Below are 17,100 nucleotides of genomic sequence, written 5' to 3'. Positions count from 1 at the left end.
ACAGGTAGAATAACAGCAGCAGCAAAGTGGTTGAGATTTTAACACCCCTCATCCACAAGCAGTGGAAAAAATATCTGCATGAAACTTGACATGCCTCTAGTTTATATTCAGGATCACCGGTTATTTCAAGGAGTGGATTTAGCATGAAGTGAAAGTTCTGATCAAGGATGTTTGCATGTGAAACACATGAACCTGTAGTGCTCCAAGGCATGGCGCATCTATTATCATGTTATTGCTGCTGTGGGATTGTGGAGGTTTTTAAAGAATCTTCAATAAATCGCTCAAATTTTTACAACTTTGCTGTGAATTTTTATAATTCGCTGCAAATTCTTCGGTGATACGGCTTCAAACCTTTTCCATTACATTATCTACTTTTTGCTTATGAATATTTCCTTTTAGTATCATATGCTATAAAAAGGCTCTTTTGGAAATCATTATCTAAAAGAAAAAAAAAACAAACACTTTTGGTAATATTACATCGTGCCTAAAATTTTTCAGGTTGTAGTAGAGAAATTGTATTGTCCAGGATTTTTAATTTGAGGAGCTATAATTAAGCAGATCCAACTCATTTGACCTTTACTTGGAGGAGATCAGTTTACTAATGTCTGATATTAAGATTGGCAATTGTTATTAAATATCGAAGTACGTTGGGGCTTGTTCACACGGGGCAAGAGCAGATCATGGCGCTGAATCCACGTCCTAATCCACACCCTTCACAACGGAGGTCTGCGTAGACCGCTAGTGCTGTTGCCGCTCACAGAAAAAAAGAATAGACATGCCCTTTCTTCAGGCGGATTCAGCCGCGGTTTCCACCTCGCGACAGCACCCTCTGGAGTAGACCCATTCATTTGGGCCTAATCCGGAGTGGAGAGCCGCGACGAGATGCCATGCACTGTATCGGCATATGACACGTGGAATCCCCGTGTGAACTAGGCCTTACAGTTTCTATAGCATTAATTCTGGTTCACGATGACCATGAGGAATGACCTCTGTACTTCTTCAGGTTGCAGGTATATCAGCCAGGCTGCAGCCAAAAAGACAGTGGATTTTGAGTATGATTCTCCATTAATGAAGACAGAAGTCCCGGGACCAAGATCAAGGGTAAGAGAAGAGCTCTAGTATGTCTATGTAGTAATTCTATAGTGGACATTTTGTGAGAGGGGAGAATATTAAGACCTTGGCAGTTACAGTAGTCTGTAATCTGTCAGTAGACCAATGACCTGCTGCTGGGATTGAAGTCATACTATGGGTAATAGACTGCTGGACTCGGAATGGACCCTCTATAAGAGAAGAGGCTCTGCAAATCTTTCAGCTATACATGAAGTGAACATTGAAAAAGGCTTCATTTTTTTAGGCTTTGTTCTTACTACTATTGTTGCTGTCATCTGTCACAGAATGACGACAACAACAGATATTAAATCTTCCTATCTAAAGGATCTTACTTGAGAGAGCGGTCGTGCCCGCTTCCTCCTCCCTCCAGCAGCATGGCGGCACCTGCCCAGACTCCTCGTACTGGGACATTGTAGAGCATCTCTGCTGTAACACTTACAGCGGAGATGTCCTAGCTCCCCATGCCTGCAATCTCGGATTGCAGGGAGCTCCGACATTACCGCTGTGAAAGTTACAGCGGAGGTGCTGGTTGGTATGGTGACCGCTCCGAAGCAGAGCGGCACCATTATAGTTACAGATATGGCATCCGGACCCGGCATACAGACACAGGGACGGGTGCCGGGCCGCAGCATCGCCACGCTCATAACAGGAGCGTAGCGATGCTGTTAATTTCAAACTGCAGAAGTACTTGGGGTACTTCTGCTAGCAGGCCCGGAACGCAGATACATGCCGGGTGCGGGACTGAGCTTACGTGGCCATGTCATCCGGCGTGTGATGGAGTGGGGGGGTCTGTATTCTGGGCCTGCTAGCAGAAGTACCGTAAATACTTCTGCAGTTTGAAATGAGCAGCATCGCTACACTCCTGTCCCGGTGTCAGCAAAGAAATGCAAATGTAGCCACTAAGTCTGAAGATGGACTACTCGAGGGGAATAGGCATTAAAGCAAAAATTATGAGGGGGGAGTGTAACGGGCTCACCCAAACATGGGTATTTTGCCACACACTCTGCTAAAATGTTAGAGACAATATCATTATTTATTATTATTATTATTATTATTATTATTATTATTATTATTATCATTATTATTAATAATTTTTTTCTGCAGTTGTTATATTATTTCTTCATATGCTTGGCTATACTTTGCATTTGTTATATATCTTGATCTACCTGGCATATATTTTGCTTGGGTGGGGTTGAATGGATTATCATAGCCACAGCCTTTTTGTGCCTTTGTCCAGTGGGTTGTAATAAAGATTGATACATTTATATTTCTTTATATATAATGTCTGTTGGTTATTTACACCTCTTTTGTGTAATTGTGTTCTGATACTGGAATCATTGTCACCACGAGTATACCGTATATAAATATAATATTTTATGTTTTTATTTTTTAGGAATTAATCAAACAGCTGAATAGTATCCAGGTAAGATCTATGTTAGACCTGAATTTCAAATAGCATTTTCAAGAAGGCCCACCTTGAAAAGGTGTTAAGTGTCTGACTGCTCATACCTCATGGTCCATAAGAACAGGGAACCTGAGCATTCTACTCAAATATAGTGGTGGTTGCACATGACACTCTATGCACATCTATGTGACTGACTTAGCTAGCGCAGTGCTTGGCTGTCTCCGGCAGTGCCACAGAGCTGAATGAAGCAGCAGTAACTGGTATGTCCAATTGCTAGTCACTTCAATCATCAAGGCGCAGGACTCCCCTCCCCCCCATTTATGTGATTAGCATGACCACCAGCAATCTGATTTTTATCACATACCCTATCATAATAACATCTGGCAATCAGATGTTATTGACAGGAAGAGTTGTACTTGGTCACTGAAAGAAGAAATGTGATACCTGGATAGGTTCTGGTCCACAGAGGGTAAACGCCTCCTTCTGTGTCATCAATATCCCCTAATAGGATTTGCTTCAAGAGACAGACCCTTGTAAGGTTATTGGATACCCAGTACTGTAGATACAAAGTACAGGTGGCGAATGAGTTTTTCCTTCTTCCTTTCATGTTTATTCATCATTTTTGTAAATGTTATTCACTTCTATGTGAATGAATGGGTTACTTCTAATGTAAATCCAGTATGACGTATTGTAATGGACATATTACCTGGTCAGGTTGTTCACTGTGCAGTGAATGTGTATGAAGGGTTGATAAACCGTGAATATAGCTAACCATGTTAATGTTATTTTTCCTAGAATGCAGAAGCCGTGAACTTTTTTTGTAATTATGAAGAAAGTCGCGGAAACTATCTTGTTGATGTTGATGGCAACCGAATGCTGGATCTCTATTCCCAAATATCATCCATTCCTATTGGTATGTACCATCTGGTGTTGTCGTTTTTAGTGATTAATATTTTTTTGTTGTTGTTTCTAAATCTGTCACTTCTTGGCACTTGCTACATGACAAGTATCAGATTCCCTGCTGATGAACCAAAAGCATTTATTTTCTTTTTTTTACATTTAAATACCAAAATAGCTTTACATACAAAGCAGATATCAAATGTAATACTGAGTGTGCTTGAAAATACACTATGTGATCAAAAGTATCCGGACATCTGGCTGAAAATGACTTACAAGTTGGTGGCACCCTCCATCGGTAATGCTGGAATTCAATATGGTGTTGGCCCACCCTTAGCCTTGATGACAGTTTCCACTTTTGCAGGCATACGTTCAATCAGGTGCTGGAAGGTTTCTTAGGGAATGGCAGCCCATTCTTCATGGAGTGCTGCACTGAGGAGAGGAATCGATGTAGGTCGGTGAGGCCTGGCATGAAGTCGGCGTTCCAAAACATCCCAAAGGTGTTCTATAGGATTCAAGTCAGGACTCTGTGCAGGCCAGTCCATTACAGAGATGTTATTGTGGTGTAACCACTCCGCCACAGGCTGTGCAGTATGAACAGGTGCTCGATCGTGTTGTAAGATGCAATCGCCATCCCCAAATTGCTCTTCAACAGTGGGAAGCAAGAATGTGTTTATAACATCAATGTAGGCCTGTGCTGTGATAGTGCCACGCAAAACAACAAGGGGTGCAAGCCCCCTCCATGAAAAACACAACTACACCATAACACCACCGTCTCTGAATTTTACTGTTGGCACTACACATGCTGGCAGATGACGTTCACCGGGCATTCACCATACCCACACCCTGCCATCGGATCGCCACATTGTGTACCGTGATTCATCACTCCACACAACGTTTTTCCACTGTTCAATCATCCAATGTTTACGCTCCTTATACCAAGCGAGGCGTTGTTTGGCATTGACCTGCGTGATATGTGACACCCACTCACCTGACCACGTTCGAAGTCGGTGAGTTCCGCGGAGCGCCCCATTCTGCTCTCTCTCACAATGTCTAATGTCTACTGAGGTCGCTGATATGGAGTACCTGGCAGTAGGTGGCAGCACAATGCACCTAATATGAAAAACATATGTTTTTGGGGGTGTCTGGATACTTTTGATCACATAGTGTATATTAAAAAAAAAATTAAATGGAACAGAATAGCAAAAAGAAACATTAGGTGTTGCAAAAAGGGCAATAAATTCTTGAAATTTTCTTTGTCATAGTCATTAAAGGGACTTTCCCAATTTAGACATTTATGGTGTATCCTACGGATAGATAAATGTGTGGCCATCTCACTATGCATTTTCCACGTAGATGTACAGGTGACTTCTGTTATAGACACCAGTACACCTCACATCATTGTTCATGCAACTGGTACTGTTCTCTACATCCAGTGTCCATAATGCACAAGTAAATAAATCAACCATACATTGGTTAAGAAAGAATATTTGTGTATTAGAATGGCCAAGTCAGACCCTAGCCCTATTAAGATGCTGTGGCATTACCTGAAGAAACACTGATGTGATAAAACACTTTTGCAGAGAACTGGCCAATCTCCTGTTCATTTTGAGCAAAGCTTATTTGCAGTAACATAAAACATTTGTTGGTGCTGCTAAAGGGGATCTACAGGTTTCAAAATTCAAGGGTTCACTTCCATCCCCCCCCCCTTTTCCTTGTACTGTGCATGCTTAACTCGGTATGTTCCATGAAAGTTCTGATCCAGTACAACTGTTTGGCTAAGACCCCGGTTGTGGAAATGCAGCTTTCTTTGTTGCAGATTTTGTTGTGGTTTTTTTTGTGTCAAAGCCAGGAATGGCTACAAAAGAGATGGGAAAAATATAGGAAGTTCTTAGAGCTCATATACACAGGGCAAGAGGGGGTGGATTTTGGCACTGAATCCACTTCATAATCCGCCCCCTCACAATGAAGGTCTATGTAGACCGCTAGCTTACTTTTTTCAGTGAGCGACATGTTCCAACTCACGGAAAAAAGAAGCGAGCTGTCCTTTCTTCCAGCGGATTCCGCGGCTCATTCAGCCCCGGCGTCCGCAACGTGGCAGCACCCTCTGGACTAGACCCATTCATTTGAGCCTACTCCGGAGGCGGAAGCCACGACAGTTGTGGCAGGCGCATTTTGGTCCAATTCTGATGTGGCTTCCCGCATCAGAATCGGGACCAAAATACGCCATCCTGCTCCCTGTGTGAACTAGCCCTTATACTTCTACCTTTTGCTTAATCTACTCCTGACTTTAGCTCAAAAAAACCACAACAAAATCTGCAATGAAAAAAGCTGTGAAAACCTCAACGTGGGGCTCTAGCCTTTGTGTGGTGTTATTTTACTTAGATTGTGTTTCTCCATTCACATCACAGTTTTAGCAGATCCATTTAACCAATGTAAAAAAAAAATTGACCTTGATCTGTTTGCATAGTGACACAACCTTTTTCTATTACATCACCATCAGGTTTATATATTTATTTATGAATTTATTTTTGTCAGACTATGCTTATGTGTCTGACAGATAACATGGATAGAGATGAATGCCCATCAGTTTTCATCCACTTTTTGCATCTCTTAAAAAATCCACTACAATGTTGCTAAAAACGTGATGTAACATTGTTGAAATCAAGGCAATTCTAAAGGGTTCACATAGTTGTGTGTCTCCCCGGCTTGTCCCTATCTACTAATCACTAATAATTGATGGGGTTGTGCCGGTAAGAACACTTGTCCCTTCTCCTCTGGATAGAGGACAAGGAATAAGTGTCAACCGCTGGGTGCCCAATGATCTGAAGAGAGGGGTGCCAAGAGTCCTCCTAAAGCCTAACTGGGAAAGGAGCGCCAGTGCACTTGTGTGAATGGCGATCCATTCACTGCCATGGGGTTGTTGGACCTGCTGGATCATGGCAGCCCCATAGCAGTGAAGAGGGCACTAATCATGCAAGCACACTAGCTCTCTATTAACCAGGAGGCTTTAGAGGGGCTTTGGTTTCCCATTCTATAGACCACTGGTGAGACCCGGCAGTCAGACCCTCTGTGGTTAGTTTCTTTAATGGTAGAACTCCTGTAATAACTTTGGTAACAGCCCATAAGATTGCAGGGAACTGACTATTTTACTTCCCTAGCACAAGTTCTAACTGATCAAAATGGGCACATAGAGTAAGTGATCTGGTGTGGGCAGAAAGGTGTCGAATTTGGATGTCTATAGGGTCTGGAATCAAAACCTGAGCATCTTTGTGAATCACGACTTAGTCCTGTTCTCACTATCATGAACACCTTTACTTTCTTGCTGTTGAACCATCTTAGCTGATACTGTATGTACAAGAATTATCTAGAAGAACAAGCCCACATGGCAGAAATTTTTCTGCGGTATCTACTGCAAAAACATTTGCCATTTCAATGGCTTCTATCTTTTGGTAGCTGAAAAAATTCATCTAGTGGAATAAAGCCTGTCTGATGTTTAGGAATATTCTTCCAGAACCTCCCATTGAAGCAAATGGCAGTAAAAAAAATATTTATGCCAAAGGCAGGAAGATTTCCATAATGGATTTTGTATGGTGGTTCCCGCTGTAAAAGCCACAGTGTGAATTTACTGTAATATCCTTTGAACTGATAAAAATAAAGCAATATAACGAAGATGGTTGGCACTCCACATGCCTCGTGGTTCTGGTGGAGACACACCTAAGCCTCGAACTATCCTAGAAGGTAGTACTCCCGGTACGCACGAATCCTCGATGTTCAAGTTTATTCACATATGTGTAATGTGGATGGGCTGAGACATGTCTGATTGTATGTCTGGCAGAGAATAAACACTTTAACCACTTTAGTGTCTCAAGATGATTTTAATGGAGAGTGTCCATGCATCCAATCTGTCTGCTATAGGAAAATTGTTCTAAAATCTGTTCATACCAGGATCATGGATAGGCAGAAATTCAGCGCTGTTGTTTTCTGAACAGTCCCAGCACTGTGCAGTATTACAATAAAGACCAAGGTGATGGAGCTTGGCAGGGCTTACTGGGGAGAGCACAAGAACTTTTTGGGTTTGGCTGGTGTACTTGGCACTTGCAGATCTATTTGTGTGTTGTGTCAATCTCATATTTTTCATGACTGTTCAAGTCCATTACCTGGCACTGGAATTAGTTTACTAAGCAGGCAGGAGTAGGCAGACTCCCTTTAAGTTGGCAGATCTTGTACAATTCCCGCTGTATAAGTGGATTTTTAAGAATGTAAGCATTCAAATTGCCCTCTTGGACTTTCTCTAAGATTAACCATTCATGGTTTCATAAAAAATGGCACTATTGTTCGGTTTTATCCTTTTCTTTATATAAAGTATACTTTTTATATTTCAATGTTTTCTATAGATTTTTCTGACAAAAAGGGGGAATGTATCACAAAAAAATGAAATGGGGAGGGGGGTAGTGAGTGGGTCAGAGAATCAATGAAATAGTTAATACTGGGTTCATATCTATTCACTGATCTCTGTCGTTTGACAACAGAGAGCCGGACCGCTAAAACAGCGGTTACCCATGGACTCTGAAACCAGCAGAGAGAGTCTTCTGTGCAGGACTTTTCTCTCTGATTTTTGGCGGTTTCTATGGCGGAGACTCCAGCGCAGATGTGAGATTAGCCTTATACAACCTGTCTTAATGTCTGACCCAGACTTCAAGTATCTTTCATTTTTGTCCCTATATCGATGTGATCACATATCGATGTGGGCATATGACTTGATTATCAGGCCAATTAACTGGACTAAGCCTTTATATGAGCACTGATTTTTCATCTGGTTGCATCATATGCCCCATAAAAGATGCAGGACTATGATCAGCATCACATTGCATAATGTGGATGTGACCGTTCATGTCCGCCTTCTGCCTCTCCACGGGAAAACCGTTTTTTTTTTTAGTCAGACATGCAGGACTTTTTGTCCGGTTAAAAAAAAAAAAAAAAAAAAGTTTCCCCAATGGACATGGACGGTCACCTTTACAAACCCATTCAAGTGAATGGGTTTTAAAACTGACCACCGGGTTTCAGTCTCCTGTCCAGTTTCGCAGGGGCTGAAGATGGAAACCCGGTGGATTGCACAAACCGGAGAACGAGCGCAAGCGTGAAAGCCCCCTTACGTGGATTTCTGAGCTATTAGCACAGGTTATTGCTTATGTGCAATTTATTTGCCTAATCCTGTATTTCCTATATACCTATAGTGTACAATGTAAATGCAAAGGCAATGGACTAAATGGAAAACTCCTAGTCATATCCTGTGCTTGGCATTTTACAAATTAGTTGATTTGCATTGACTTGAAAAACAAAGCTTTCCCAATGTAAGCGCGAGGCTGTAAGAACACAGCATGTTTCCTGCAATGTTTTATTTATTGATCTCCAATGTGCTTTAGAAGTCTGCACAGGGGAGATAAATTATATATCATTTTATATAGATGAACAGAACAAGGCCAATGGTGCCTTTGGTTACAGTGTACCTCCAGTTATAGAAGCACTGTTAATAAATGTATAGCAGTGGTGAATAGAAGTAACTTTCTGATATATCTTATTAGAGAAACGTTTCCTTCTCCACCTCGATCATCCTCCTTCCTCCTCCAGGCTCACACACAAGTCATGGCGAGAGGCAGATGGGAGGCTGCGGCCGGCTAGTCAGTGGTTTTCCAGGTTAAAAATATTGACCCACACAAATCTATATTGACACTCTTGACCCTACCAATCTAATATTAAGGGGTCAATATTAACCCTTACAAATCTATTTTGCCAATACTGGTCCTCACAAATCTAATATTAAAGGGTCAATACTGAGTGTGTTGGGTGTATTATAGAACACATCATATGACTTGCCCATCACTAGGTGTCAGCTATGTATTAGCTGGTGGGTGAGGACTATCTTGCCATCATATACGGCACACGTGTATGATATCCAGCAGCAGCATGGAGGACATTATACAGCTGTAATGTTGTCTCTGTAGCTGTGAAACTTGCTCTACAGTACAATACTCAGTACAAGATGCAGCCATGTCTCCATGTTACTCCCTGTAGTGTGCACCCCTCTGCTCCTCTTTCCTCTCCATAGACTCCTATGGGCAGCACATACCCCAATCTCCTAGTAAAGTGACAATCTATTACGCAACTCCATTTTGATAGATTGAGAGCAAATAATTCCTGGAGGATGCAAGGGGGAGGAAAGGAGACTGATAAGTGGAGAAAGAGACATTTTTCTGTAATAGGATATATTACAAAGTTTACTATACTCACCTGCACTATAAATGTATGCATTGTATGTTAAAACAGTAGTGCCTATTTAAATAAGTTTTCCGGGACCATAGTATTGATGACCTATCCTGAGGATTGGTGAAGATGGGCTTGGAGAGGCCTCGCACCTATGGTAGCACCAGACAGTCAACTGTTTGCAAAGTCTGCTGCATTAGGACAAGAACTGCCACCGTTTCAGTGCATGCCAGGCTTGGCCCTGTACTTCGTATAGAAGCTGTACTTGGTGTCACAGCTCAAATCAATTTATGTGAATGTGACATGTGTGCGAGACCAATGGATGCGATGACACTGGCCTGAGAAATGGAGGCGTGCCTGCTACAGCCTCTTTCGACTGCTTATCAGTGGGGGTGCTGGGGTCATTTCGATATGATATTGATAACCTATTCTGAGCGTAAGTTATTAGTACTGTATTAGGCTAAGGCCCCACGAAGCAAATCGATGCAAGGAAAAAAAAAAACCTGCCAAAAAAAGCAGCGAAAACGTTTTTTTGTTTTTTTTTCCTCCATCATTTTTCTGGCTGCCAGCATTTCAGAAGTATAATCTACTTGCCGTGATTTACAAAAACGTTAGTGTTTTTGCAATTGCTGCATTTGCCCTGCTTTTTTTTTTTTTTGCAGTATGTGAATAGCATTAACCAGAATCCCATCCAATTTGCAGGTAATGTAAAGAAACGGTGTGTTTTTTTCTTTTGTTTTTTTAACTGGGGTCCAAACCTGTTTTTGCAATGTGGTCTCCCAGTCTTCAAGCCTGAGAAGATTGTAGCCGCATGCGGTCTTCATCTGCTGTGGCCAGCTTGCAGGGAAGGGTTTCTGGCCAGCAGCTTGAAGGAGAAAGGTCCGGCACATTGTTTATGGGAGAGTGTGGTGCCAACCACAGCAGAGCGATCCTATTACCACCAGTCCAACGCTGGCGAGTAGTGGCCAATGCTGGATTATAGAGGACCCATTTATGTTTGTCCATTTTTGACTGATTTGCGTACTTATGCCAGAGCTGTTCCTATAGGTATATAGTATATATGTCCTGCTACTCTCTCCCATTAGGTTTCTATTCACATGCTAATCAGAAGCCACATAGACATTGCATACATTATCAAAATGCGTGATTAAAAATGCAGCCTGCTGCACAGAGATAAGATTCAGGGTGACATTAACATGAGGATGAAGAAGCGTCTTAATAAAGCAGTGATTTCTTATCCTACATGTTATATAGTCAGGATGATAAAATTCTAATTCATGGTTCCAGTTTCAGGGAAATCTTCTGGCCATGTGATTCCACTACTGTAATGTAGAGCACTGCAAATACCTGACCTGTCCGGGCAAATGTACAAATTGCAAGCACAAACTTTGCTTTAGGCCTCATCCACACTTGTGTGTTTTAGCCAGTAGTCTGTATTGGCTAAGATTAGGACTGCAACATCAGAACAGGGAAACTATATATGATGTGGTGCAAAATACTGACCAAAATACACCTTTGTGAATGAGACCTTATACTGTGTTTTTGTATTTTGAGCTTTTTTTCCAATCTGTTTATGATAATGTGTTCTTCCCAGTAAATAAATGAGATGTGATGCCTCATAATTCAGTCTAGAAGAGGTCAGTGGCCTCATCTGCTGCTCAGCACTATGATTTAGTTTCCGTGACTATGTCTGTGCCTGCTCTCCTATTTCCTGATATCATTCATTCCTCTCCTCATATCTGGATTAAAAATCTATTTGTTATATTGTATATTTCAGGTTATAACCATCCAGCCCTTATAAAAGTTTTGCAACAGCCACAAAACCTGGTAAGTACGAGAGGATCTCAAACACGTAGACATATATGTATACATACACGTATATAATAGATTCTCATTATACGTCCTATTCAGCAGCGATGTCATTGAGACAAATGAAATGGCTGCAGTGTAACTGAGGGGGAGTCCAATTTTATTATATAGCGTCTGAGTGCACTTATCTACCCCTTGAAATTGGTCCCAGTTTTGCCACCATTTGCCCCGCTTGAGCTCTCTGAATACCTGTGATTACATTAAATGCAATTCACTCAGTGCAAGTCTATGGTGAAGGACATGTGGCAGACATTGAGATTAGGTAAACGGGGAATCCGAAAGGTCAGTTGTGTGTTTTGCTTCTGATTTTATTTTTTAATTTTTTTTTTTTAATGTTGCGGTTCCTTTTAGCATACATTTTGCAAGTGACCTGCACGTCTTGTAAGCTATATATAGAGTGTAAAATTCATAGCACAGACCAGTCATTTATATCTGCACATGGAATGTGGATTACATATAGTGCCGGGGATAATCACCAGTGGAATGGCTAAATATACCATTGTGTAAATGCAGAAAACCAATCCCTGCCTATGCATGAAGATTTCCAGGGCTGCTTGAGAATGTAGTCACATGAGTGCCTGATTCTTTTTAGGCTAAAGGGTCTCTTGTGGGGGCAAGTAACAGAATTACTCTAGGTAAAAAGTCATCTGTTTTGCATTAAGATTTAATTTTAGGTTTTTTTCTAGCCTTGCTAGTGAGTTTTATGCACATTTTTATGTCGATCTAATAACCCAGAGTATCTGATAAATCAGGGCCTGCATTACCCCATAGTTGCTAAATTGATTATTTATTGCTACTGTATCGACTTATGAGGCAGAGATCAGAGGAGAACACTGATGAGTGATTGGGTGGGGAAAAAGAGGAACTTACCTAAAGGGGTGTTCTGAAACTAAAAAAAAACAAACTAAAAAACCCATAAAAAATAATTCACGTAACCTGCGTTGCTCGGAACCACTGAGGCCAGTGATTGGTTCTAGTGATTGATAAATGTGAATCTCTTAAACGTACAAGTGTGTTATTTCTCCTTAGAGTACGTTTATCAACAGACCAGCGTTGGGTATTCTGCCTCCTGAGAATTTCACTGAGAAACTGGAGGAGTCCTTGTTATCTGTAAGTGGCTTCCGGCATTTTATATCTATGTATTCCTTGTGGTGCAGTCTTAGGTACCTGTATGTGCATAGAATGAAGGGAAGTTGCTAGAAACCTGACATGTTGTATATGGTGCATTGTCTCTTATTTAGATTGGACCAAAAGGATTGACACAAATCATGACCATGTCTTGTGGATCCTGCTCCAATGAAAATGCATTTAAGACCATATTCATGTGGTATAGGGTAAGTGAAAAATATAAAAAAAAATACGGATGTTTAACCTGAACACCCCTTTAATGGGGTGTAAAATGTAGAACAAAGAAAATAGAGATTATATTTCACTGTTTTCATTGTTATGTCGAATGTGTTTTAGAACAAGGAAAGGGGAAACAGCCGAGTATCAAAGGAAGAGCTGGAGTCCTGTATGGTGAACCAGGTACAGTAACTATAACGAAATACATCTTAAAGGGACACTCTGGGGGGAGGAAGGAGATTTATATGGTAATCACTCAGTAGGGAGCCTTGCAGATTCTATGTATGGCGGCAGTCTTGCTGTGCTCAGTTACTTTAGTATGTATGGCGGCTGATTCTCTGGTGTTTAGATTTTCAAATACATTTTTTTATTGCAATTCTGAAGGTTCATTTTCACTGTTCTTTGTTTAGAGTAATCGTTTTTTTTTTTCCATTTTAGTTTCCAGGTTGTCCAGACTACAGCATCTTATCATTTATGGGAGGTTTTCATGGACGAACGATGGGTAAGAACATATAGGTTTTATTTTGCTAACTTGTATAGCGCCATCATTTACAGATATTAACACTGTCCCATATAAGGCTCACAATCTAACTTCCCCATCAGTTGCCGCCAGGACGAGGTGGCCGAGTGGTTAAGGCGATGGACTGCTAATCCATTGTGCTCTGCATGCATGGGTTCGTATCCCATCCTTGTCGATTCTTTCGAGAAGGAATTTTTTCCCCTGAAATAGGGCAATTGGCATGAGCCTCATGGGGTTTTTTGCCTTCCCCTGGATCAACACTGTAGGGGATTGTAGGGTTATAGGTTGGACTTGATGGACTCATGTCTTTATCCAACCTCATCTACTATGTAACTATGTATGTCTTTGGAGTATGGAAGGAAATCCACACCAGCTACAAACAACCCTGCAGTTGTTGTCCTTGGCAGGTTACAAAGCTAGGACTCCAGTGCTAATTACTGAGCCACCATTTCTTTTTTTTTTTTTCTTCGGTACTCTTACAAAAGCACAGGTCCATGTATGGTTAGACTAGAAAATAGAGATGAGCGAACGCTGTTTGGAACAGCCGTTCCGAACAGCACGCTCACAGCATGCTCCCATAGAAATGAATGGAAGCGGCTGGCACGCGGGGGGTTAAGCGACCGGCCGCCGGCAAAGCGTACGTGCCAGGTGCTTCCATTCATTTCTATGGGAGCGTGCTGTTTGGATCAGCTGATCCGAACAGTGTTCGCTCATCTCTACTAGAAAATATATTCAGGAATTCTAAAGAGCATTTCACATTTCCCACTATTACTTGTAAAATCTTTTAACCTACAGAAAGAAGTTTGGGGGCAACTGGTATTCTACAGTGTGCATGTTGGTCCCTTCTCTGCAGCTTCAGGCACCTCTCCTGCTGAATATTTCACTGTTAGTGTAGACACAATGTGGCCAGGAGGAGGCAGCATTGCGCAGTACACTCACTTTTTTCAGCTCTCTTCTACTCCTTAAAATGAGTATCAAACTCTGTGATGTCCTATTTCAGGGCAGCAAGAATAGACATTGGTGTTATGGTTAACATAAACCATAATAAAAGGGCCGTCGCCACTATTTGAAGCAGTGGTGGCCTTGCGGTGATTTATCCCTGTATTTTGACACAGTGATGTAACTGTAACACAGTAGGGTAGTAGTAGAGGAGCCCCACTATGATTTACCGTATTTTTCGGACTATAAAACGCACCTAGGTTTTAGAGGAGGAAAATAGGGAAAAAAAAATTTGAAGCAAAAACTGGTATAATATTTAATATATGGGAGTTGTAGTTTTGCAACAGCTGCAAGGCCACATTGACAGGTGACCCTGCAGCTGTACGGGGATGCATAGAGTGTTTTTTTTTGCGGGGCCAGATGTACTTTTTAGTTATACCATTTTGGGGAATGTCTATTTCTTAGATCACCTTGTATTGAAAAAAAAAAAACAGGAGGTGCTTTAGAACTTTTATTTATTTCATATTTTTATTATATATTTTTAAAGTTTTTTTTTTTTTGTTTTTTTTTTTATACTATTTTATTCCCCCCCGGGGGCTTGAACCTGCGGTCACTTGATTGCAAGTCCCATAGACGGCAATACAATTGTATTGCCGTCTATGGGACATTCTGTATATTAGTATTACGGCTGGTCGTAGACCCAGCCCCACAATACTAATATAGCAGTGACAGGCCTGGGGGCCTTCATTAGGCTCCCGGCTGTCACCCGAACAGGTCGGTTCCTGCGATATCGCCGCGCAGGAGCCGGCCTGCAACTTCACAGGTACGGGGCCAGTGGGGACCGGCCCCGGGGGAGAAGGGGCCACCGATACTGCCTCGGCATCTGCTGTACTAGAGAGGCGGATGCCGGCGAGGGATAGACGCTGGCACAGGTGCCGGGCCTGAGACATCGCTCCTCTGCCCTGCATGAAGCCAGCGGCGGGGGGACGGAGGAGCGGAATAGCATCGCTGCTGCTGGCTTCATGCAGGGCAGGGGAGCGCAGCGATGTCTCAGGCCCCGGCGTCTATCACTTGCCGGCTTCCGCCTCTCTATTACGGCAGGTGCCAGGCGCCACATTCAGACTATAAGACGCACCCTTCTTTTCCCTCCAAATTTTGGGGGAAAAAAGTGCGTCTTATAGTCCACAAAATACGGACCGTGACACAGTGATGTAACTACAGGGATACAGTAAGTAGTAGCAGAGGAACCCCGCTGTGATTTATCCCTATATTGTAACACAGGGATACAATAGTGTAGTAGAGGAGCCCCGTATGATTTATCCCTGTACTGTGACATAGTGATGTAACAGTACAAGGATACAGTAAGTAGCAGAGTAGCCCTGCTATGATTTATCCCTATATTGTGACACAGTGATGTAACAGTACAGGGATACAGTAAGTAGTAGAGGAGCCCCGCTATGATTTATCCCTATACTGTGACACAGGGATACAATCGGGTAGTAGATTTATCCCTGTACTGTGACATAGTAATGTAACAGTACAGGGATAGAATAAGTAGTAGCAGAGGAGCCCCGCTATGATTTATCCCTATATTGTGGCACTGTGATGTAACAGTACAGGGATACAGTAAATAGAGTTGCCGAGTTGCACTGCTATGAATTGTCCATTTTCCCCTGTGAATGTAGTGCCAAAAACACAGTCTAGAGATAAACCATAGCGGGGCCGCTACCACTAATATCAATGGAATATGACTTGCTGAGTGGGCTGTACTATATAAATGAAGGCAGGACCTGTTCGTCAGGTAGCAAGTTCAGCCTGTATTAATAAAGAGGTTTTCCAGGACTTTAAAAGTGATGGCCTATTCTTAGGATAAGTCAATAATTTTAGATTTGTGACACTCAGGACCTATGTGGCTTATCTTTTTAAAATAGTAGTGATGAACTGCTTCATAGGCCATGTAACATCACGTTCATTAATCATGCTTCATTCACACTTGCGCCCAGCTTATGCATTCCGCTGGGTTTCTGTCTTCAGCCATGGCGAACTGGACAGGGGACGACTTCCCTGCGGTCAGCTTTGAAACCACATTCGCTTGAATGGGTTTGTAAAGGTGACCGCCTGTGTTTACCTGCGGCCTGTCCGTTGGGAAACAGTTTTTTTAAGCCAATGTTTCCCCGTGGATAGGCCACAGGTGGACACGAGCGATCTCCGTTACAACCCATTCAAGTGAATGGGTTTTAAAGCTGACCGCCAAGTTTCTGTCCCCTGTCCAGTTTCGCTGGGGTTGAAGACGGAAATCCAGCGGAATGCACAAACTGGGCACAAGTGTGAAAGAACTCTTAAATGGCCTGATCATAACTCGGCTCATTCACTTTGCAAATGTACAGCGCTGTACTAGTCTTTGTAGCTGATCAGCTGGGGGACTTGGCGTCAGACCCCTGAATATCTTTAATTGATAACCTATCCTCAGGAAAAGTTATCAATTAATTAGTTATTTAAGTCCTAGAAAACCTCTTTAATGACTTCCACATCTGTGTATTAGCAGTATGTTTCTGGTATCATATCCAGGAGATTTCTGTGGTTCCATTTTTCACTATATTACTTTATGATCATTCTTTATTCTATTTTTATGAAAGGTGATCATAAAACAACAATTTAGTTGCTAAGCTTCCCAGAAGATTCGATTTAGTTACAGAACCCTAAAGATCCAATTGACTTAAAAATTTCTTTTGGGCTTCCTTTCAAACGTCTA

The 17,100-nt window shown here is 42.0% G+C and overlaps 1 protein-coding gene across 1 annotated transcript in view; it reads left to right on the top strand.

Moving 5' to 3' along the window:
* ABAT (4-aminobutyrate aminotransferase) overlaps positions 1-17,100 on the top strand; it is a 93,079-nt gene that overhangs the window by 62,009 nt on the left and 13,970 nt on the right. Inside the window, exons 3-10 of the mRNA XM_075285950.1 lie at positions 1,004-1,101; positions 2,504-2,533; positions 3,311-3,428; positions 11,454-11,503; positions 12,575-12,655; positions 12,787-12,879; positions 13,010-13,072; positions 13,328-13,391. Of these exons, the coding sequence (XP_075142051.1) occupies positions 1,004-1,101; positions 2,504-2,533; positions 3,311-3,428; positions 11,454-11,503; positions 12,575-12,655; positions 12,787-12,879; positions 13,010-13,072; positions 13,328-13,391 (597 nt within the window). The remainder of the gene's footprint in view (positions 1-1,003; positions 1,102-2,503; positions 2,534-3,310; positions 3,429-11,453; positions 11,504-12,574; positions 12,656-12,786; positions 12,880-13,009; positions 13,073-13,327; positions 13,392-17,100) is intronic.

Source organism: Leptodactylus fuscus, chromosome 8, assembly GCF_031893055.1.
Source record: "Leptodactylus fuscus isolate aLepFus1 chromosome 8, aLepFus1.hap2, whole genome shotgun sequence".
Taxonomy (NCBI): domain Eukaryota; kingdom Metazoa; phylum Chordata; class Amphibia; order Anura; family Leptodactylidae; genus Leptodactylus; species Leptodactylus fuscus.
The sequence above is the reverse complement of the archived record's forward strand: the minus strand, read 5'-3'. Positions and strand labels throughout refer to the sequence as shown.